Source organism: Muscardinus avellanarius (genome assembly GCF_963383645.1).
Source record: "Muscardinus avellanarius genome assembly, chromosome: 11".
NCBI lineage: Eukaryota > Metazoa > Chordata > Mammalia > Rodentia > Gliridae > Muscardinus > Muscardinus avellanarius.
Window position 1 is genome coordinate 100,392,319 of NC_137797.1, and position 23,608 is coordinate 100,415,926.

At 35.5% G+C, this 23,608-nt stretch overlaps 2 protein-coding genes across 2 annotated transcripts in view; both read left to right on the forward strand.

The window, feature by feature from the left end:
* LOC308269622 (vomeronasal type-2 receptor 26-like) overlaps positions 1-4,878 on the forward strand; it is a gene marked incomplete at both ends in the record, with an annotated part of 30,409 nt that extends 25,531 nt beyond the window's left edge. The window contains one exon of the mRNA XM_080704989.1: positions 3,965-4,878. Within this exon, the coding sequence (XP_080561115.1) occupies positions 3,965-4,878 (914 nt within the window). The remainder of the gene's footprint in view (positions 1-3,964) is intronic.
* Positions 4,879-4,929: 51 nt separating this feature from the next.
* Positions 4,930-23,608, forward strand: part of LOC308269623 (vomeronasal type-2 receptor 26-like) — a gene marked incomplete at both ends in the record, with an annotated part of 28,650 nt that continues 9,971 nt past the window's right edge. Inside the window, 7 exons of the mRNA XM_080704990.1 lie at positions 4,930-5,035; positions 10,557-10,753; positions 10,908-11,071; positions 11,550-11,847; positions 17,529-18,338; positions 21,619-21,843; positions 22,494-22,617. Coding sequence (XP_080561116.1) covers positions 4,930-5,035; positions 10,557-10,753; positions 10,908-11,071; positions 11,550-11,847; positions 17,529-18,338; positions 21,619-21,843; positions 22,494-22,617 — 1,924 coding nt within the window. The remainder of the gene's footprint in view (positions 5,036-10,556; positions 10,754-10,907; positions 11,072-11,549; positions 11,848-17,528; positions 18,339-21,618; positions 21,844-22,493; positions 22,618-23,608) is intronic.

The following is a 23,608-nucleotide window of genomic DNA, read 5'->3' on the forward strand; positions in this document are numbered from 1 at the left end:
TAGCATATCTCATATGGAAAGTACTTAAGCAGTATCATATAACTACCTTTCCATTTACTTACAAACATTCATATGCATTTCCCAGCTGTGATAAGTGTGTTAAATGTGGGGGTACCCAGTGCTCATCATGCAGACACCTTTGTCTTCAAGCAGGTTATAGCCTACGAAGGAATTAAATCTTTAATATATTGACAGAAGCAAATCCATGATTACCAGTTGTGATTTGTGCTAGAAAAGAAATTAGTGTGATTACAGGAAATTAACTGGGAAGGCAAATGTGAATGGAGGGTTCAGGGAAGACATTTGCATTTAGTGAAGTCTCAAGTGTGATATCAGTGATGAAATGGACCAGATTTTGAAAACCAGTAAAAATGGCTCTAGGCAGAGCACAGTGGAATACTAAATTTTAGGGCTGTTTATCCTCTGCTGACACATCCCCATGGTGAGAGCAATTAACAGAAACCTCAGCCGAGTCCTCCTTGTCTCCTAATGCTCTGCTTCCTCTGCGCCTTGCTGTGTACTGGTCAGCCCAGCCCAGCCACCTGTGCCCTGGAACAGGTGTGATTTGGAGTTGTCTTCTCTGTAGCTGATTGTTCTGTTTTGGCAAAGACCTTCATCGAGGTGGTGGCCTTCAAAGCCTCAAAGTCATGCTGTACCTGAACAAACTTATCAAAGCCAATCACAGTGCTGAGCACAGGAGAAAAGGGTAGAGGAGGGAATGGGGTGGAAATGGGGAAGAACGCAGTGATACCGTGTGAATGTATGCCTCCATCACCCTGAATTCACCAAGATGAACGATTACAGTGTAGCAGTAAGTTAAGAAAAGAAATCTATTCAAAAAGAGGAAAAACAAAATACAAAAGAACTATCTACAAAAATGCAGAAGTGACAACAATATCAAGTTAGGAAAAAACAATATTTAAAAAAATATTTTTATGCCTTCTTTAGAAATGAAGAACAAATGCCCGCAGTGGTGACCCAGACCTGCTGTATTTCTTTTTGTTTCTGGAAATGTTCATATTTGAATGTGAGTCTCGATGTATCTTCTTTTATTTTATTTCAACATTTAATTTCCATTAAATGGAAATTTATTTCATTTTTGGGTTTTTTTTTTTGGAGGAATTGGGGTTCCTGGAAGCCTTTCTACCTCCGGGCTACACTCCCAGACCTATTTTTACATTTTTATATGGAAACAGGGTCTCCTAAGCCAGCGCAGCTGGCTTTGAACCTGCGCGATCCTCCTGTCTCTGCCTCCCAAACGTGGGGATTACAAGCGTGCGCCACCATGCCCGGCTTTTATTTCATTTTTAAAAAATTTTGGAGCTAAAGTAGCTGTCCAAGTACCTGTGATTTTCATTATAAAGTATTCTTTATTTTCATTTTCAAACTTTCCATGTCATCAAATCTTAGGTATGGCTGTAACATAAAATTCTGTATTTTATTTATTTATTTATTTATTTATTTATTTATTTATTTATTTATTTATTTTTGTGGTACTAGGGGTGGAACCCAGGGGCTTTTCTACCTCTGGGCTATACTTCCAGACCTATCTTATATTTTATTTGGAAACAGGGTTTCACTACGTTTCTGAGAGCCTCACTAGGTAGCTGAGGCTGGCTTCGAACCTGTGTGATCCTCCTGTCTCAGCCTCCCAAGCTCTGGCTTTACAAGTGTGCACCATCATGCCGGGCAAAATTCTGTATTTTAAAAAAATATAAAGTACCATACAAAATTGAATTACTGGCCCTCTGAACCATTTCCACTAATCTCATTTTGTATTTTCCTCATGACTTGCCAACATCAACAGAAATTATCTCACAGTTCTAGAGTCCAGAACAAAGATTTCAGAACGGTCATGTCTCCTGTGAAACCTCTAGAGTGGAGACTCCTGCTCCTCCTGGCTTCCACTGGTGCCCACCAATGCTCGCTTCTTCCTCTTTCATTTCCACCACGCCGGGGTCTTCACATAGCTTTCCTCCTGCCTTTTCTGTCCGCACATGCTGTTTCCTTTTACGCATAACACTACCAGATATACCTAGTCAGGGCCCCCTGTAATGACCTCCTCTTAACTGGATTACTTTTCCAGTGACCATGATTCCAAAAAAGGTCACATGTCACCGGTATCTGTTGTTAGGGCTTTAGCATTTCTTGTAGGAGAAACTGTTCAACCAATACTGTATAATTGCATATTTATTTATTTACAAATCTTCATTCTGCATGGCTACAGTTAGCTGTTAACCGTGTCAAAGGTAGGGCACACCGTGCTTAACAAGAAGGCATCCTTTGATCTTCAAGCAGGTTATGGCCTATGAAGGAATTAAATATCTAATACACGAACAAAATAAATATGTGATTGTCAACTGTGATTTGTACTAGAAAAAATAGTGTAATGACAGGAAATTAATATGAGATAGCAAGTGTGAATTGAGGGGTCAGGGAAGACATTTCATTTAGTAATATTTGAGCTCAGATTTGGGGGATGAAACAGAGCCCGATTTTGAAAAACAGTAAAATGGCTTTGGGCAGAACATGGGCGTATACCAAAGTCTGGGGCAGAAAAACAAGCTTGATAGGAATTGATCAAATATCAGGGGTAGTGAATGATAGAACAGGAATATGAAATTGACCGTCCTTGGTATGATGTGGGAAGGGGTCAGATAGTGTAGGGCAGTGTAGAATTTATATTTTTTCTATCAAGAACAGACTAACCCAAAATTGTCACTTTTCTGAGGCCCAAATCCAAGAACGCCTGGATTCCCTATAAAGCCCCTACTGAAACCCACATCTGTGGTGAGTGACATGTAATACCAGGGGTACTAACTTAATACTAGGGGTAATAACTTAACTCAAAGTCTCGTAATACTTAAGCATCATGACATTGGTTTCCTTCGTCCACTTTCTTAACATTTGATTTTGGAGAAAAGCAAATATGGAGAGCCGAGGAGTCACATTAAATTACGAATCCCATTCATATTAAATCACTGTATTAAGCCATATAAACCAGTGAATTGTATTAATCCTAAGAAAGAGACATTAGCAGCATAAAAATACTCAATATTTAAAAATTAATTTCAGTAAAAATCTAAGATATAATCCCATACCACAATTAAACATGTAATATTTCCATATTAAAAATGTAGCATATAAGCTGGGCATGGTGGCACATGCTTGTAATCCCAGTACTTGAGAGGCCGAGATAGGAGTATTGCAGGTTTGTGGACAGCCTCAGCTACTTAATGAAGCCCTCCACAACTTAGTGAGAACCTGTTTCAAAATAAAGAATAAAAAAATAGGGCTGGATTTTAGCTGAAACACAGAATGCCCTTGATTTTCATCCCCAGTACTACAAAAGAAAAAAAGAGGCATATACCAAAACTTTTCAGTCAAATTCTAAAATATAAGCCTACACATCTCTTTAGGTTTTGAAATTTCTTTAATGTATTTATCCCTATTTATATAGTAATTTAATACATTTTGCACAGGAAAGGTACTAAACTGAATAATGGAAAGACGTCAAAATGTATGGGAAAAACTTTTTGCAAATTAATTTTGTGCTACAATGAGAATTCTAAATAAAATTAAAATTTATTTAAATAAAAAACAAATTTATTCCACCATAATAAAAATAATTTCTTTAAAACTGATTTGTTTTTTTCATAGACAAATATATTTTTCAAACAGTGTGTATTTTTCTCTCCACATCACTTTCCAAATTTATGGTGCTCCTTCTCATTGTTCAGTTCAATTGAGTCTTTGTATTTCTTATGGAATCAAATATGTGGTAGATGATTTCTCTGACATTAAGGAAAGTGTTCATCTACTTTTTCAATGCTATGGTCTAATGATAGTTAAGTGTGTAAATTTTCTTCATAACACAACTAAGGTCTGTTCGACATGTATATCTGTTATGTGTGTATTTGGGGCATGATAGAGGAACAGAATAAATCCATCTGTGTCCTTTCAGATATGGATGAGTGTGTCAAGTGCCCTGAAGATCACTATGCAAATGAGGAGAGAACTCAGTGTCTCCCCAAAATCCTGACATTTTTGTCCTATCAAGACACTCTGGGAGCTGTTCTGGTCTCTGTGGCCATTAGTTTTTTTGTCCTCACTGCTCTGATTTTGGGACTGTTTATCTTCTACCGACACACCCCCATCGTGAGAGCAAATAACACAAACCTCAGCTACGTCCTCCTCGTCTCCTTGATGCTCTGCTTCCTTTGCCCCTTGCTGTTCATTGGTCAGCCCAGCCCAGCCACCTGTGCCCTGAGACAGGTGTTCTTTGCAGTTGTCTTCTCTGTGGCCGTTTCTGCTATTTTGGCAAAGACCTTCATCGTGGTGGTGGCCTTCAAAGCCACCAGGCCTGGAAAGGCGTCGCAGATGAGGCTGGTGAGCCGAGGCTCCAACGCTATCGTCGTCCTTGGCTCCCTGATTCAAGGCTGCATCTGCATGGTGTGGCTGGGAACTTCCCCCCCTTTCCCCGATGTGGACTCACAGGCAGAGTTTGGCCACCTGGTCCTGCTGTGCAACGAGGGCTCCCCCGCCGCCTTCTACTGCGTCCTGGGTTACTTGGGCTTCCTGGCGCTTCTGAGCTTGATGATTGCCTTTGTGGCCAGGAGGCTTCCGGACACTTTTAACGAGGCCAAGATGATCACATTCAGCATGCTGGTTTTCTGTAGCGTGTGGATCTGCTTCTTACCCACCTACCTGAGCACCAAAGGCCGACTCATGGTGGCTGTGGAGTCCTTCGCGATCCTGGCTTCCAGCGCTGGCTTACTGGGGTGTATATTCCTTCCCAAGTGCTATGTCATCCTCCTGAGGTCTGACAACATTTCAAGGAAGAAATTACTTGAGCACGTTCCTTCTATAACACAATGAAATTAAACTTCAAAAAAGTAATGGATAGGAAATGGACAATGTTATGAAAGTATGAATCAAAAGTGTGTCTTGAATGACTGTGTGGCCCTGGTCCTATCATCAAGTGCCCCTGTCATCACGGGAGGCCACCATTCCAGGGAGCAGAGCTCGGGGTCAGGTAAACAGATGGTGAAATTTAACAGCCCTGAGGACTGATGGAGATGTGCAGTGTGTCTGTCCCACCGTCCTCTGAATAGTTTTCTCATCTTAAAAAACAGGTGCAGGTCTAGCAAAAGATTAAGGGTAGAATGAAATAGGATCATTCATTTGGAAACATAATATCTGCTTAAAATATGCCTTCTTATGGTGAGTTTACACTGGCTGTGACTTTCTTCTTATTTAAGCAAAAATGAATTTTTAAGAAATCCTAGAGTCTAGTGGTAGAAAGATGGTGGCATGTGTTTCTCATTCATGATGCTGCTTATAAAATTAGAGCTAAAAAATAAGGTTTTGGACTGTCTAAATAGTAGTGTGATCGGATGATTCATCATGGATCGAAGCTTAGGCAAGCTCTGTGGGAAACAGAAGGGGAACCTGAGGGTAGAGACAGAGCCTCAGCACTGGGCCTCAACACAGCAGTGGAGAAGAAAGACCTGTGGAGAGAGAGGGAGAGGAACCATCAATATAGGAGAGTGTGTTTTTCTGAAATGTTCAGAACTTTCAGACATTTTCTTCTATCTCTTCCCCTTTGGATAATGAATTGTCATTTTCAATTTTTTAAATTCATTGTCCGTCAATTAGATGTGTCTGGACATGAATGTGGATCAAGAGATGAGGTTTAAATCTTGTGATGTGAGGGAACATTTGTAATTTAAAGGACCTGGAGAAATGTAGACTAATTTTTTTTTGGAACATGTTTTCTTAGGAACTTCTTTTTCTGTAGTGTTTCTACAGAAACCCTATTTCTATCAAAACAATTCCTTTGTGTCCAAGGTTGCCAGCTTGTCATAGAATTAGGATCATGAACAATCTCCTCTGAAGCTCATGTTTAACTTTTGCATAGCCTCAACTCGAAGAGCCTCCACTGACGTGTGGAGCAGCCGTAATCAAGGAAATAGAGGTTTCAGTATAACTGATTCCCAGCGTCTGTATCATCACGTGAATGTGGGTTGTTTTGGCAAAGCAGTTGTGTGTCATTTAAAGCTCTGTGGCTTGAGAGGAATTTTGTAGGCTTATTAAATCAGATACGGCTCTTATCTGGCTAAGGAACATTACATTGATGGCTTTTTTAGTTTGTCTCAATTCTCAGTTCCTTTCATGTTTCCCTAACAAATAGATTTTCATGTTTCCCTAACAAATAGATTTTTAACTGAATTTAAGAATTAACTATTTGATTTCCTAAGTTATGAATGTAATAATTTAAATTTTTAGCACTTTGTTTTCGTCAATTCACATCTTTTCCAGCCGCTGTCTTATTTTTAATTTTGTCATGTCGAGATCATGAAATGTTGTTTCATTTTCTTGTCACTTCATAAATAAGATTAATAAAGTTTTATTTTTGTATCACTTTGTTTGAAATTCTATAGTTTCTCAGTGATATTAATGTTTTGCTCTTTCTAGGATTTTTTTGTTATTCTTGTGTATGTAGATTAAATATTCTTATGTTGGAAAAATTTTCTCACATCATTTTATTGATATTTTATCCTCTTTCCTCCCCATCTCCAATAATCCCACAGCTAAAAAAAGATGATATTCCACCCTCAATGCCTATTAAGGTCTAAAATAAATGGAATTGTTGAAAGTTTCTAATAAGGTAGATCTTATTCTCAACTCACACATATTCTATAAATAAATTAGTCATCAAAACTCCTTAAGAATACATTTTTAAAAAAGAGTGGTTTCTTGATGGCAATGGGACATGTTCTTAGAATGTGGCTCTGTGCACCATATGTTGCAGATATCAAGATTCTTGGGGAAGTGACTCATGGTAGGTCTGAGACAGAGAAGATACAAGGTGAGCTAGTCCACCTTTTTTTGTTTGTTTTTTTCATTGACGTAATTCAAGGCATCCTTGCATTGTTTACAGTCTGACAAAGATCCGTGAAAAGAAGAGGGGACAAATTTTAGAGAGTTGTGATCATCACAGTAGTGAAAATAAAGCATAAAAATCTGATAACTAGCTGGGCGTGGCGGCACATGCTTGTAATCCCAGCACTTGGGAGGCTGAGACAGGAGTATCGCACAGGTTCGAAGGTAGCCTCAGCTACTTATTGAGGTTCTCAGCAACTTAGTGAGACCCTGTTTTCAAATAAAATATAAAATAGGTCTGAGAGTGTAACCTGGAGGTAGAAGGCCCCTGGGTTTCATCCATAGCGCGCGCGCGCGCACAAACACACACACACACACACACACACACACACACACACGATAGCAAATTAAAATTCATTAAATAAATACAATCCCCCAGTCCCTAATATAGTTCACAGCATAGGGGAGGGAGGAGAGAGCAAGGGAGAAGAGTATCAACTCATAAATATGCAGAGTGCCAAAAATAGAATATCATGGCTTAATATCACTTTATGATTTTAGTAGTTTTTCAGGCAACAGTCGTCAAGGTCTTGATATCCCTGTTGGGAAGTCTGCTGAGAGTGCAGCCGCATGACTGTGTTTGGGATGATGGTGTTATAAGCAGCGGGAAATCAAGTGCTGAGTTAAGCAAGAGTCTTGAGTGTTGATTCAACGGTTCTGAGTCAAACAAAAGTTTCTCTATAATATTTGGAAAGAGTGAACAATCTGAGAAAAAATATTCGAGTTTAAATTTGGGGACTATAAATATAAATAATATCACAGAGGCCACAGGAAAGAAGCAGGAAGAGGCAAAGGAAGAGGGGGATTGAGACGTGGTCCCATGCTGTGGTCCAGGCTGCCCTCACACAAACTTTCCAACTGAGGAAATCCTGCTCAGCCCTCCAGGTAGCTGGGATTACAAGTGTGCACCTCCATGCCTGGCTCTGACTTACATTTTGAGAAATGTCACTCAGAATTGATTGGAAGAACAAGCAGAAAGAAAAAGAGAGATTACTAAGAATACTACTGGTGTCAAAAGCATAAGGAATCTAACTAGGAGCATATGTTAAAATGAGCATAAACAGTGGTGATTACTTTCATGTGTCAACTTGACTGGGTCTTGGGGAATTCAGAGCTGGGTGTGTCTGGGTGTTTCTACATGGGATGAGCTTTTGCACCAGTGGATTTAGGAGATCAGATCGTCTCAGCCAGGATGGCTGAGCATTATCCAATCTGTCCAGGATCTGCAGAGAACACAAGGTGGAGGGAAAGTGAATTTATTTATTTTCTGCCTGACTACTTGATCTGGGGTATTTGTTTATTCCTGTCCTCAACCAGTACTTACATCATCAGCTGTCCTGGTTTTCAGGCCTTGATACTTAGACTGCATTATATTCCCTGCTTCTCTGTGAGTCTGGCTTGCAAATAGCAGACCCTGGGATATCTCAGTTCCTCTATTGTAGGAACCAATTGCTCATAATAAATCTTTTAACTGTCTATCACTAGTCATCATCTATGTGTCATTTATTTATCCACTGATATGTGAATCCAGAGACTATTTGCTACGATTTTTTGCAGAATTTTGACTAATATAGAAGGACCATAAATTAGAAATAAAAGTTTCTCTGTAATATTTGGATACAGTATATCAAAGTATAGCTTTTTTTGGAAAAAATATGATATTTTATCCATTTCTAAAATAAGCAGAAGTTAAATTTCTAGGAGTGAACAGTTTAAATAATAAATAAATTGGCTTTAATCAGATAAAATTCCCAACTCTTATTTAGTAGCATGTTAACAGTAGCATTAAACAATTTTACAACATATGTATTCTACTTCAAATATTGTATTATTGCTTATAATCCAGAGAGAAAAATGTCTTACAGAATTTAAGATACATGTATCACATTGCATTTTAAGAAAAAGCAATGAAAGCAGAGGTATATAAAGTTTTCCCAGGGTAAACAGCAATCAGAACAGAAAAGGAAAACTTGATTGGGAGATCAAGGATGTTACTGACAGATATTTGGGCCTTGGTTATTGTTTTAATGTTTTCTTATAGTTTTTTTTTTTTGAAAACAGGTACCAAGCTTGTTCATCTATACTGCTACTGATGATATAAAATAAAATTCTTCTGTTTATTCTTTGACAACATTCTACAGTAAATAACTTTTTAAGTGTTGGTTCATATACTGGCCTTTTGCTTGTTTGGGATTAAACTCTAAAAATATCAACTATTTAGCTTAAATGATGTAGATGGTGTATTAGCCTTCCAAACATGAAGTATTAATTTATGTTCCATTAAACACTTCAGGAATATTCCCTACCTCATTATATTTTCTATTTTATCACTAAAGTATAATTTTATTTGCCTGATTAATTTACATTTCTCATTATTACTGAGAAATATTATAATGTATTTATGAGACATTTTTGTCTTTTTATTTCCTTTTTGTTATGCACTTATTGATGCATTATAGTCTAACATCATAACGTACTTCTGAGTCATATGAACATACTTGCAGAAAGAACTTGATGAGCTCTTCTGACTTAATTTTAAGAAATTTATTCTAGTAATCCAGTTATCCATAATAAGGGTAGATTGCAACTATTCCCAGATTCTAAAGACGGGAAGAGTAGAAGACCACTCAACAGTCCACTGGATACGGGGAAGAATCGTGAAATGAGTTCACACACATCACACACACACACACACACACACACACAAACACACACACTAGTGCAAAAGTTATTCAAAAAATATCTATTGGTTCAGGTGTTACTCTCCATTCTAGAAATGCAGAAGTGTCAAGCGGACAAAATATTCCTGCCCTCATGGTGGTATAGTACCGGATATATGTATAGTACTGAAATTATGTTTTCAATTTTTTTTAGTTTTCTCTTGAAGATTTTTACATTTATGATGATAAATAATATTCTATAATTCACATGTGTTTTCATTAAACATTTATATTCAGCACTGTATACAGTAATACAGAATAATGCTTTAATATTGTGGTATATTTGCACATACATATGACATACTTTGAACATGTCCATTACCACACCCATTTATAGCTTTCCCTTCTCACTCTCCCTATATCTTCTAAATGTGTCTCCTCTACTGTGTCATTTCTGTCTAGACTCCACATATGTGATGAAATGTGTAATACTTGTGGTTCTGATTCTGAGGTTTTTCTAACATAATGATATCCAATTCCATGCGTTTCCTGCACATGGCATGATATTGGACTAATTCAGGGCTGAAGAACTTTCCTCTGTGTTTACTTAATACATTGTCTTTTTGCATTCATATGTCCAAGGACACTTATGTGGGTTCTATGAAATGTATTTGGCAGAAATGTATACAAGATTATTCAAGCATTTAGGCTCCACTCTGCTCTTTGATATTCTCCTTCCTGATATCTGGGACTTCCTATTTTATCAACCTTTAATTATAATGGAGAAATCATTTGGACGAAGCTTCTTGACTCATACTGATATAATTTCAGTATAGTACCCTATGGTACTTGGCATCTCTAATTTTTCTGAAACCATTAATGAAACAAAATCCCTAGAAGTGTTTTTTGATTTAAAGTTGTTTTCGGTGATGTTTTTCTTATGAGAAACAGTACCAGGTGTGAAGTTAGAGAGTTATGGCCCCTTGGAGACTGACATTAACTGTGTGAATGCACCACGGATTGATGGTTCTGCAGATGCAAATCAAATGCACTCCAAGAAAACAAGGCAGTGTTTACGTGCAGCACATCTACATCGGGCCCAAGCCAAAGCTTTAAAAACTGGCCCCATGTCAAATGGAGAGGCCTGTGTTTGAACACAGTGCTGTTAGTCACGAGCATCTCTTGAGATGATTCTCAATAGACTCTATTTCTAAGGTGTTGTCAGTTACACTAATATTTGTCAGTGTTAATATGAAATTACCTTTTGCTTTTCTTCTTCTTGTCATTTTCTTTTTATTCCAGGAGCATAGTTCTACCCTCTTATCAGCTATCCCTGCTTCTCCGGGCTACTATCAGGATGGAGATGTCATTATTGGTGGGCTCTTTTCCCTAAGAGCGACTCTTAGGGACACCAAATATATGTTTGGATTTCAGGATACAGTGTATTTGCCAGATTTTGTGTTTGCGTAAGTATGTGGCTTCTCTGTACCACACAGATAGGTGAAAATGCATTCTGCAGTTAAGGATTACTTTTTTATGGAGAAAATGTAAGATATTGTGTCATAAACTTTTTGCTTCAATTACTTTATTTAACATCATATTTGTGTGGGAATAGGTAATCTACCACCATAATTTTTTCCTGAGCTACATCCTGTTATCCAAGACAAAAAAAATCCCTTAAAATTTTAAATTTTATTTCTATTTTTATTTACTTTATTCCCTAAAATTTCTTTTTTAAACTTATCCTGCACATCAAAATGTCTAAATTGTAAATTTTATCATAAATCAGAACTGCCAATCTGATTTATTTGGGCACCAAAATTCTCAACATTTTCAATTTAGTATGTTCTGTTCACTTGATACATTTTCACTTGCAGTTTTTGCATGACTCTTCTTGTTTTACAGTAAATAGCAATAAAATATCCTTTCCACTTTGCATTCTAGAGCTCTTCCTAAGCACTATCAGCACCTGCTGGCCATGGTGTTTGCTGTGGAACAAATCAACAAGGACGTGAACTTGTTGTTCAATCTGTCTCTGGGCTTCTATATCTTCAACACAGATTTTATTGAGATGAAGGCCACGGAGAGTTCCATGTGTCTGCTTTCAGGAAAGAGTCCTCCAGTCCCTAATTACAATTGCAGGGCTGAGAAGAAAGACAAGCTGGTGGCCGTGATAGGAGGCGTTTCTACAGTAATATCAACCCCGATTTCTCGAGTGTTATCTCTGTATAATATACCACAGGTTAGTAAAAAAATCTGACTTTTAAGGTTCAACATAATAATAGAGTAACATCTGCCCCAGATTCCCTATGCTTGTTGATAATGCTTGTCTCTTTTCAACAATTAACTGTTTAATTTTCCATTTTGTTAATATAATATATAACATAACAATGTATTTGTATAACAGAATTTCCATTGAAAACTTTTTAGATGGAAGAAAGTACATAGATGATAATAGTGATAACCTGTATAATCCCTCCAAACAGAGAGAATTTTCACTGTTGGTGGGTGTTATCATCCAGTCTATTTTACTATGCAATGATAGACCATCATAACTCTATTACTATATATAAATTCTATTCACATATTTTAAAATTTTTCTACTTTTTGGAAGAGTAAATACTATGACTGTTTTAATTTGTGGTGAATTTTTTCATGGTTTAAGTTTAAATTTCAACATAACATTTATTTCTAAAATGGCTTTTAGCAGACTTAGCATTAAAAACATTTAGTTTGTTTTCAGTTTTCCTGTTATAAAGACTATTTCCATTTATATTTCTGTCTCTAAAAACTTGTCATGATCAGTGACAACCACTTTTATATATTTTTCTCATAATAGAAATTATGAGTCAAATATATTGATGTTTGTAAGTGTTTTGATAGAAATGCATACATGTATGACTCTACCATCTATTAACCCATGAAGCTGTATGACTATAATGTACTAATAAATATAAAAAGAAAATTCTAATGAACATATATTAGTTTCTATGACCAACAATAAAGCACAAGAATTTCTAATACCTTTCTTTCTTTAAGAAACTCATTTTTTATTTAAAAAAATTTTATTGGTGCATTTTAGTCATACATCTCAAAGAAATACAAGATAGTAGAGGCTTACATGCACAAATCAACCATTGGGTCCTTTCCCAATTTTCAACCCATTTCCTCCCCTCACCCTCCTTAGTGATTGATTTTAAAAATGAACAAAATTACTATAGTACCTTTTTTCTTGAAATCCCTGTAGCTATTTTGAAAATATATTAGATGAGGCTACCAATGTTTTTTCGTTTTTTAACGTTCATTTACTTTGTTGATGTATATATCTTGTTTTATGTATATATGCATTATTTTATTTTATATGTATATGTAATTAACTTTGTCCCTTGGTCCTGAGATGGTGGGGAATAATATTTTTCTCATTCATGTTAAAAATCTTCCTTTTTGCCTTTCCATCCAACAAATGCAGTTTTTCCAAATATGGTTTTTAAAAAATGGGTCTTAATTCATCCTGCCAATTCACAAGCAATTACTAAGCATTCATGTCTAAAAATCAAAGTTTTTGAATTAATAAGGATAAAGTGCCTATTAGTTTCAAGTTTTGATAACTAGTGAGCAATTGGATATATGGATTCATAGTGTGGGATAAGTTATAGGGAGGACATAAAATTTTGAAAGGTCATTTAGAAAATATTCATTTTTGTAAAAGGGAAATATCCCAGTCTGAACCATGGGGTATTTTGATATTAGAAGCTTAAAGAGATAGAGGAATTTCAGTAAAGTAGAGTGATAGTGTGTACCATAGTTCAGAAAATAAATTGAGGAGAAGAAGGAATGCTGGTTTCCCAACGCCATTTGTTGAAGTTTGTCTGTTCTCGAACATAAGTGTTTTTTACCTTTGTTGAAAATCAAGTGGCTGTGTGTAGATTTATTTTTGTATGTTATATTCTGTTCCATTGGTGTATGTGTTTGTTTCTTTATGTGCCAATATGTTGCTTTTTGTTACTATAGCTCTGTACTATTATTTAAAATCAGTAATCGTGATGCCTCTTTCATGGTTCTTTTTTTTTTTTTTGGTGGTTCTGGGGTTCCTGGAAGCCCTTCTACATCCGGGCTACACTCCCAGACCTATTTTTATATTTTTATTTGGAAACAGGGTCTCTTAAGCCAGCACGGCTGGCTTCGAACCTGCGGGATCCTCCTGTCTCCGCCTCCCAAGCGCGGAGCTGACCAGCGTGCGCCACCACGCCTGGCATCATGGTTCTTATTATTGATAATGGTTTCTGCTACCGTGTGTCTTTTGTTTCTCCATATAAAGTTTATGACAGATTTTTATTCTGTTGATAATGACATTGGTATTTTGGTAGGGAGTGCATTAACTCTGTAGATTTCTTTTTGTAGAATGGCTATTTTGATATTCATTTTTGTGTAACCAAGAGCATGGGCGATCATTAGATCTTCTAAGATCTTCAATTCTTCTCTTTAGTGTTTTATAATTTTTATTATAGAGTTTTTCTTACTTGATTAGATTTATTACTAAGTATTTTATGGTTTGTGAGGTTATTGTGAATGGAATTATTTTCTGGGTTTCTTTTTCAGTGGAGTCTTGGTTGGCATATAGAAAAGCGATTGAAGTTGGAAATAGATTTTGGATCCTGCTACTTTGCTAAGTTCACTAATCATCTCTCAAAGCCCTCTGGTTGGCTTTTTTATATCCTCCTCGTACAGGATCATGTCATCTGCAAATAGAGATAATTTCAGTTCTTTTTCTATTTGAATTCCTTTATATCTTCTGCTCTCTTATTACTCTTGCAAGAGTGTCAAGGGCTAAATTGAAAAGGAGTTATAAGAACAGGCATCCTTGTCTTGGCCCTCATTGTAAAGGGAATTCCTGCCGTAATTGTGATGTCTCCTGTATGGTTCTTACTATTGATAATTGCTTTCTTTGCAGTACTGGAGATGGAACCCAGGGGCATTCTACCTCTGAGCAACACCCCAAGCCATATTTTTTACTTTTTATTTTGAAACAGGGTCTCACTGAGTTGCAAAGGACCTCACTAAGTAGCTGAGGCTGTCCTGAAACTGTGACCCTCCTGTTTTAGCCTCCCAAATGCTGGGATTACAAGCGTGCACCACTATGCCCAGCTGATAATTGCTTTTGCTATTGTGTGTCTTTTGTTTATCTATATGGAGTTCATGACAGATTTTTGTTCTCTTTATAGTGAAATTGTCATTTTTATAGGGAGATTTTTTGTAGAATGGATATATATATATATATATGCATACACACACATATATATATGTGTGTATATATATATGTATGTATGTGTGTGTGTGTGTATATATATATATATATATTTTTTTTTCTTTTTGTGGTACTGGGGTTCCTGGAAGCCCTTCTACCTCCGGGCTACACTCCCAGACCTATTTTATTTTTGGAAACAGGGTCTCTTAAGCCAGCATAGCTGGCTTCGAACCTGCGTGATCCTCCTGTCTCCGCCTCCCAAGCGCGGGGATTACAAGTGCGCACCACCACACCCGGCCTAGAATGGATATTTTGATATTTATTCTGTGCAACCAAGAACATTGGAAATCACTTGATCTTGTAAGATCTTCAATTCTTTTCTTTAGTGTTTTATAATTTTCATTATAGAGATTTTTACTTGATTGGCTTCATTACTAAGTATTTTATAGTTTTTGAAGTTATTGTGAATGAAATTATTTCTGAATTTCTTTTTATGTGAACTCTTGGTTGGCATGTTGAAAAGCTATTGATGTTTTAAAATATTTTAGATTCTGCTACTTTGCTGAGTTTTTAATCATCTCTCAAAGTCTTCTGGTTGACTTTTTTACATCCTCTAAGTATAGGATAATGTTCTGCAAATAGAGATAATTTCAGTTCTTTTCCTATTTGAATTCCTTTGTATTTTTTGTTTGTCTTATTACTCTGAAAAAAAGCCTCAAGGGCTATATGAAAAGGTGTTAGGAGAGTGGGCGTCCTTGTCTTGGTCCTCATTTTCTTTCTTTTTTTTTTTTTGAGGGTCTGGGGATGGAACCCAGGGGCATTTGACCTCTGAGCGACCCCCCTGCCCTATTTTTTATTCTTTATTTTGAAACCAGGTCTCACTGAGTTGCAGAGGGCCTCACTAAGTAGCTGAGGCTGTCCGCGAACCGCGATCCTCCAGGTCTTAGCCTCCCAAATGCTGGGATTACAAGTGTCTTGGTCTTCATTTTAAAGGGAATTCCTGCAGTTTTTCTTCATTCAGTGTAATGTTGGCTTTGAGTTTATTGTATATTGCCTCAATAATGTTGAGGTAAGTTCATTCTATTCCAGTTTTCTGCAGTGTTTTAAGATGAATGGGTGTTGGCTTTTGTCAAATGCTTTTTTAGCATCTATTGAGATGATAATGTGATTATTGTCTTTAGTTCTGCATATGTGGTTAATGATATGTATTAATTTGCAATGATGAATCAGATTTGAATCCCTGGAATGAAACCAACTTGGTCATAATATACAATTATTTTGTTGTGGTTTTGAAAGAATTTCACTGTATTTTGTTTAGAGTATTTTTGCATATATGTTCACCAAGAGTATTGGTTTGTAATTTTCTTTCCCCTGAGGAATGTTTATTGTTTTTGGTGTTGATACTGACCTCATAAAAAGAGTTTGGAAGGGTTCCATTACTTTTGTCTTTATAGAATAATTTGTAAAGCATTGCAATTAGTTTTACTGTAAAAAAAAAAAAAAAAAAACTTGTAGAATTGAGCTAGGAATCCACCTGAACCTGGGCTTTTTTTGATGGAAGGTTTTTTGTTGTTGTTTTTATGTCTTTGGTTGGTATTGGTCAGTTTAGGTTTCTTATATCATGTGGATTTAATTTACGTAGATTGTACGTGTATAGAAATCTCCTGACTTCTATGTTTTCCAGTTTATTGAATTATAAATTTTCAAAATAGTTTTTTAATGATCCTCTATATTTTCTCACTGTCTGTGGTGTGATCAATTCTTTTAAGCCAATAGTAGATTACTTAAAATGAGTTCTGGTAAATGGCCATTTGAGTTTGTGTATTTGTCATCAGTGACCTTGTCTTAAAAATAATAAGAAACTTTAGGAATATATGATATAATAGCATCAAAAGGTAAAATCAAGAAATATCTAGGAGTAGTAGAAGAGAAAATTTAGTTAAGTTTTCTCTGAAGTAGGGTATAAACTTGGGAGTAAATGTAGGGTTAGGGTATAATAGATTATATATGAAGGGAAGGGAAAATATTCAGATGTGAATCCTTCATTATGTGATAGTTAAATATATATTTTTAAAGGTAACAGGAATGCCCAGGGATTGCTAGGTAATATAGACTTCTTTTAATTTTGAATTATAAAATGCTTAATATATTTGTCTTCTGAGTTAGTTTGATTATATATTGTAGCCTTAGAGAAATATCTACAGCATTAATATTTCATTACTTCTGTGAACAAAAGCATAGAGATCAATACTAGAAAATTTGAAATTTTATAATAGTCTCTTAAAATTTACTTTACTTGATAAGAAAAGTAGATCAATGTTTTTGTGTCTTTTTGGTATATACATTTATTTTGAGGTATTGGTGGTGGAACCCAGGGGCATTCTACTTCTGAGCTACACTCCCAGTCCTATTTTTTATTCTTTATTTTGAAACATAGTCTCATTGAGTTGCAAAGGCCCTCACTAAGTATCTGGTTTTTTTGGAGTATACATTTAAAAGGAATATGGGTCTGGGTATAAAAATGTAAGAAGTGGAAATCAAGTAATGAGTGAAATAAAATATATGCCCTTTTCTTTAGGGAGTGATTTCTTTAACTGTTTTAATTCTACAGTATATGTAAGAAAGAGAATAAATCAAATTTTTGATGAATATGCATCATAATTTTGTCTTCTGTCTAGATCAGCTATGGTGCCTTTGACCTCAGTCTCAGGGACAGAGTCCAGCTCTCGTCTCTTTACCAGTTTCCCAGGGACTCTGCAGCTCTGTATCAGGGGATTATCCGACTTCTGCTGCACTTTGGTTGGGTCTGGGTTGGCCTTGTGGTCCCAGATGACATCAGGGGAGAAATGTTCCTCAGGGACATGACCCAAGAAATGGCCGACAATGAACTGTGTGTTGCATTTGCAGAAAGGATACCACAGTTTCCTGCTGAGGAGAGAATGGATAGGGACAGTTTTCAAAACAAAATCACATCTACAGATATCAGCATTGTATTTGGTGACACATATTCTCTTCTGAGATTTGTATATAACTTTTTTTGCATTGATATAACTGGTATTATCTTTGTCACAATCTCTGATTGGGATATAACAACAATGCCCTTTGGACCAGGTCAAAGTTATAAATACTTTGGTGGAGGATTATCATTTTCTGTCTACATGGATGAGATTCCTGGTTTTAAAGATTTTCTCAGAAGTGTTCAGCCTGCAAAATATCCTCATGATATCTTTATCCAGGATGTGTGGTCTATGATATTTGAATGTCCACATTTGTCTAAAGATGGAACCATAATATTGAGTCGATGTGCACAAAATGACACCCTGGCAAGTCGAAGTCTAGATATTTGGGACATGAACACCTCAGCCCAGAGTCACAAGGTGTATGCTGCTGTGCACGCCATTGCCCAGGCTCTTCATGAACAACTCTCACTTCAAGTGGAAGAACAATCTTTTGAGAAAGATGAGAGCCTGACTCCTCATCCTTGGCAGGTAGGAGCAGCTCATTCTTGTGTTTTTCTAGACCAATAGGCCGTGGGTTGTTCTTTTAATTTTTTGATTAATGATCGTTTAATAGTTTTCCTTTTATAGGAAATGATACTTATAGCAAAGTGCTTTCAGAAGATTGATCTTTTCTGCCTTGATAATCTAAATATTCCATCACAAAACTAATCATAGTTTTTGGTAAAATGTTTACCAGATACTGAGCTTATTTCATCAATAATATTTGGGGTCTTATGTGGTTATCCTTTTTTTATTACTTTTGATTCTTTGAGAACAAATAAAACATCAAAACACTCCATGTGGCCATTTAAAAAATTTTGTGTTACAACCCAAACTGTCCTCTTTTACTTTACTAAGTATATATTACCTACATCTTAGTTGTTTTCTTCATTAATGGTCAATGATATTGACTTTGGCAAAGATAGCTCTATTCAATGAGTTTATCATATTACTTCTGGGGATATTCATATCTATATAGAAATAGGCAATCATGAAATAGGTTCTTTTTATTTTTTCTTAATAATAGTGATTTGCTCTATAGTATATTGTAAATATCTCATATAAGTAAATAGATTTCTCATTTGTTTTCATTTTACCATTATATTTTACTGTTAGAAGGATTGATGATTTAACAAACTATTGATTCATTTGCTAATGAACATGTTTTCATATGTTATTTGTCATTTAATTTCAGTTTGTCGTGTCCAACTTCTGCATATTTTTCTAGTTTTTGTCTGTTTTCTTTTTACTTATGAATATTTTGATACAGGCTTTCAGATATATTTATTGAGCACATTTTCTCCTCTGTGATCTGATGATTATTTTATTTTGATTATCAAATAATCTTATTGTTTCTGGAGTTCAATTTATTATTTTTCTCCTTTATGGTTAATGATTTTTGTCCTATTCATTTTTTCTTTATGATTAAAGCTTTTTCTTCTGCATTAAAGCAGAAAAATATCCTATGGATTTCTTCTATTTCATTGCTTTTAATTTCATATTTAGATAATAATAACATTTGAAATTTATTTCTCTGCATTTTGTGTAATACCAGGATTCACATAATAACTCTTTACTATGGAAAACCATGTTTCAAGCTCAAATTATGAAAAAGTTTTCTCTAAATCTCTATTTTCTTTCATAAATTGTTTTATATTTATTTTAATTTGTGAACTTTTATATGCTAAATTAATCATGTGAGTCCTGCAGAATTTGCATACTCAATATAATTTCCTAATCAACAACAATGTACTTTTTGCTGTATAGCTGATTTGTAAAAATATTATTTTATTTTGTATTCTAGCTTATGGTTTGTAGTTGGTTTAAGATAACAATTCTAATTCTTATTTTACATGTGGAGAGCAAGATTTACCAATAATATTAATCAAAAAGATGAACTTTTAACGTTTTAGCCCATTTTATATTCTTATGGCCTTTCTCAATAACTTGACCTGATAAATCCAATTTATTTATGAACCTCAATTCTGATTCTTTGCTTTATATATCTATTTATATGTCAATATCACCCTGATTTTATTACTGTTATTTTATGATGTAATCTGAAATTATGGCATGTAATGCCTATGGCTTATTGCTCTTGATCAAGATAGCCTTGGTGTTTGAGATCATTTGTGGTTCCATATACATTTTAGAATTGTTTTAAAAATCTTTGGAAAACCTCACTAAAATTTTGATTGAGATATGTTGAACCTTAACAAATTTTTGATAACATGAGCATACGAATTATATTAGCCCTTTGAATCCAGGAAAACTGAGGCTTTCTGCAAATTGCAATCCTGTTGAGCTCCATTTGCTATGCTGTTGAATCCATTTTCTGGTATTTGGTGAGGATTCTGGAATATGCGTGGGAGTACATGTTTATGTTTTTTTCTTTTCTTTATTATTTGTCCTGTGGTATCAGGGGTTAAATACAGGGGTATTCTACCACTATGTTACATACATTACACTTCATAAGAATTCTCTTTTAAATCAGAGTCTTCCAAAATTACCACATGAAGTCCTTGAACTTGCTATTATTTTCCTGTGATATTTTCATAGTGAGTTTACTTATGTAGCTTTGGTAAGGGGGCAATAATGACCTTCTTAAACAAATTTGGCAGTTTTCTCTCCTTTTCAATGATTTGGAAGAGTTTGAGAAGTATTACTTACCTTCATTGTCCTTTAAAGTATTGGTAAAATTTATCCATGAAACTATTTGATCCTGGGCTTTTATTTTCTGGAAGATATTTATTAATCTCATGTCTGTACTCATTATTAATCTGCTCATATTTTCTATTTCTTCATAATTAAGGATTGGTCATCTGTATGTGATAGAAATATCATTTTCACAACTTTTTAATTTATTGGCATTTAATTGTCATAGTAAGATTTTATTAATTTTTTATTTTTGTGGTACTGATGTTTCTGCTTTTATTTTTAATGAACTTTTAATTTTTTTCTTAGTTTTCTAACTAAAGATTAATAATATTTTTCTTTTCAAACTGTCAACTCAGAATTATATCTCATTCCTACTGTTCTTTTAGAGGGTTTGAGTAGAGGGAGACTTCATGAAGGAACTAGTTTAAATAATGCTGTGTACATATATGAAATTATTAATTTCAATCACTATACAGAGAAGTGTAGGGAATGGAGCTGGTTGCTCAGGAAAACACACCAAGTGCTGTGCTCAGGGATACACCTGTCACTCAGAACCTCATTATGAAGCATAATTACAATGCACCCAAAGAATATACTAGAATATAAAATAAAATATATGTATTCTCTTGAGGTTATTTAGCTTATTCACAACAATCTCTGAGTTATCTCTTAAGTGTCTTTCATCTAATTCACATTTATAATATTGGCAATGAACAATTTACTTCAGTGGACATACTTCTAGATTTTAATTTTAGATATTTTTCTTGTGAAATTTACATGCATATATTGTTGGTTTAAGTCCTCTATGGAATTAAATGTCATGCATTTCAATGAAAGAATAAGTCATTCGATAAATAAGCTGTTATCAAAAAGTAATTCTCGGCACTTGCAAAATTAAGATAACATTAGTAATTCACATGTAGATTTTATGAAACCTATTTCCCAATATATATATAAAGCAAATAGCCATAAACCTTCCTCGGATACATATTAAGCTTAATATAAGTGTTTGATGGAGACATAGAAGAAAAGAGGTTGTATGAAAGTCAATCCATTTGTTCCTGTTTCTAGGCTTTGTGAATTCACAGTCCAAAAATTATTTCACTTTCAGCTCCACCCATTCCTGCAGAGAGGCCAACTGGAAAGAAGTGTTGGGAAGGGGAACATCATGAACAAGACGACGTCCACGACCCGGCTTGACATCTTTAACTACCAGTCTCTGCTGAATGGAACCAAAGCCCAGGTGAAGGTTGGAGAGTTCACGTTCCAATCACACGGTGCCCAGCACTTATCACTAAATGATGAACTGATCACGTGGGGTGAGCACCACAATGAGGTGAGCATCCCCTTAGATGGGCGTGCTGGGGATATTCCTCAGAATCCAGAGCGCTCACAGAGTGGGACTGAGGAAAACTCAGGACCTCACTGGGTGGAGACTTCCCTTACTTCTTACTTTGCTGTGAGGACAAGTATGGGAACTTTCTGCCCTCGGATTCATGTGAAAACTGTTTCCTCATGTTTAGTTAAAAACAGATTGTCTTTGCTGGTACAGATTAAATGGATTTGTTGCCTAAATAGTAGAATCAGATCACCTTAGCAATTTGCTAAGGGAGATAAATTCTTAAAATTTCATGGCATCAGTGGTAATTTAAACATCTGATTCCAATGAGAGAAGTGAAATGAGTATTTCTGGATAAAAATAGTCTCTTGAATAGGACATAAAAATGTAGCACTTGGGTTTTACTGTAATATGCATATTTATATTAGGTCTTGGTTAGACATTATTCACCCCCTAAATTCAGCGGCACATTGAAAAGAGAGGTGGGGCATAGTAACGAGGAACATCGGGGTCATTAGACATTTTCCAGAAGTTCCTAAGTTCTTGGTTAAGTTCTTATGTCACATAAAGTTCAGAATCTCCCACCTGTATGGAATTGCTCAATTTGTTTCTGGACCAGCTCACCTTCTTCCATCTCTCTTACTCAGACTCCTTCTACTGATTGCTACACTAATTGTCCTCCTGGGTTCAAAAAAACAGCTATTGAAGAAAAGCCAATCTGTTGCTTTGCATGCAGTATCTGCCCAGATGGGGAGTTTGCAAATGAAACAGGTAAGAATTCCTAAAAATTATTCTGAATGTGGAAAAGGTATAAGTTGAAACATGGCTTAATACTAAGTAAAATGAGAATTACAGAGACACAGACCTTCAGCTCTGAGGGAGAAGACCTCCATTTCTTTAGCTCAGGGAGCAGGTGCACCTGGCAGGAAGCGGAGTTAGTTCAGGTTGGTGGTGCCCGCTGGCTACCCCCAGGAGCAGATACTGTACTCTCTGGGAGGAACCCTCCTCCAACTGCACTCTCAGAAGTTAATGTGAAATAATAAATAATAAGTTAAAGTACTAGTTTTTAACATTAGAGGTAACAATGTCATATTGTGCATAAACTGTTTTTATTCTTTATAAGTGTAGATGAAAAGGTAAGAGTGGCGATCAACATCTGTAATCTCAGTACTTTTGAGGCCAGACAGGAGAAGCCAGTAGCAGGAACTAAACAAGACGAGTTTAAATTAAATAGTGAAAAGGGCAATAGGTGTAGCTCAAAAGTAGAATGCCCCTGAGTTTACCCCCCTTTTCAAAAACAAAACAAAACAAAATAAATGAATAGTAAAACGTATAAAGTATACAGTCAGTTGATGGGTTAGTAGTTGATTGGGCAAGACTGTCATGAGATTTATTGTAGGGAAAATGCAACTGAGGAAATGATCCAGAACAGCCGTGTAGGAAACATTAGAGGTAAGCAGGATGGCATGAGATCTGGATGCCAGGAGGAGCAAATCAAGGGATGGAGGAAAGATACTATTTGGAGGGAAATTATCAGATTATTTTCAAAAATCGATAAAGGATAAATATTCCTTTACCTATTAAACCTATGAAAACATTCTATATATGAAAATGTAAAAATGATTATCTTTATCAAGAGAGATTGTGGTTAAATGCAGAATTGCATACAATATATATTTTGCAGAATTGTATACAATATACATATATATTGTATGGTTTGAAAGAAGCCAAGGAGAAAAGTTAGAGCACATACAAATGACAA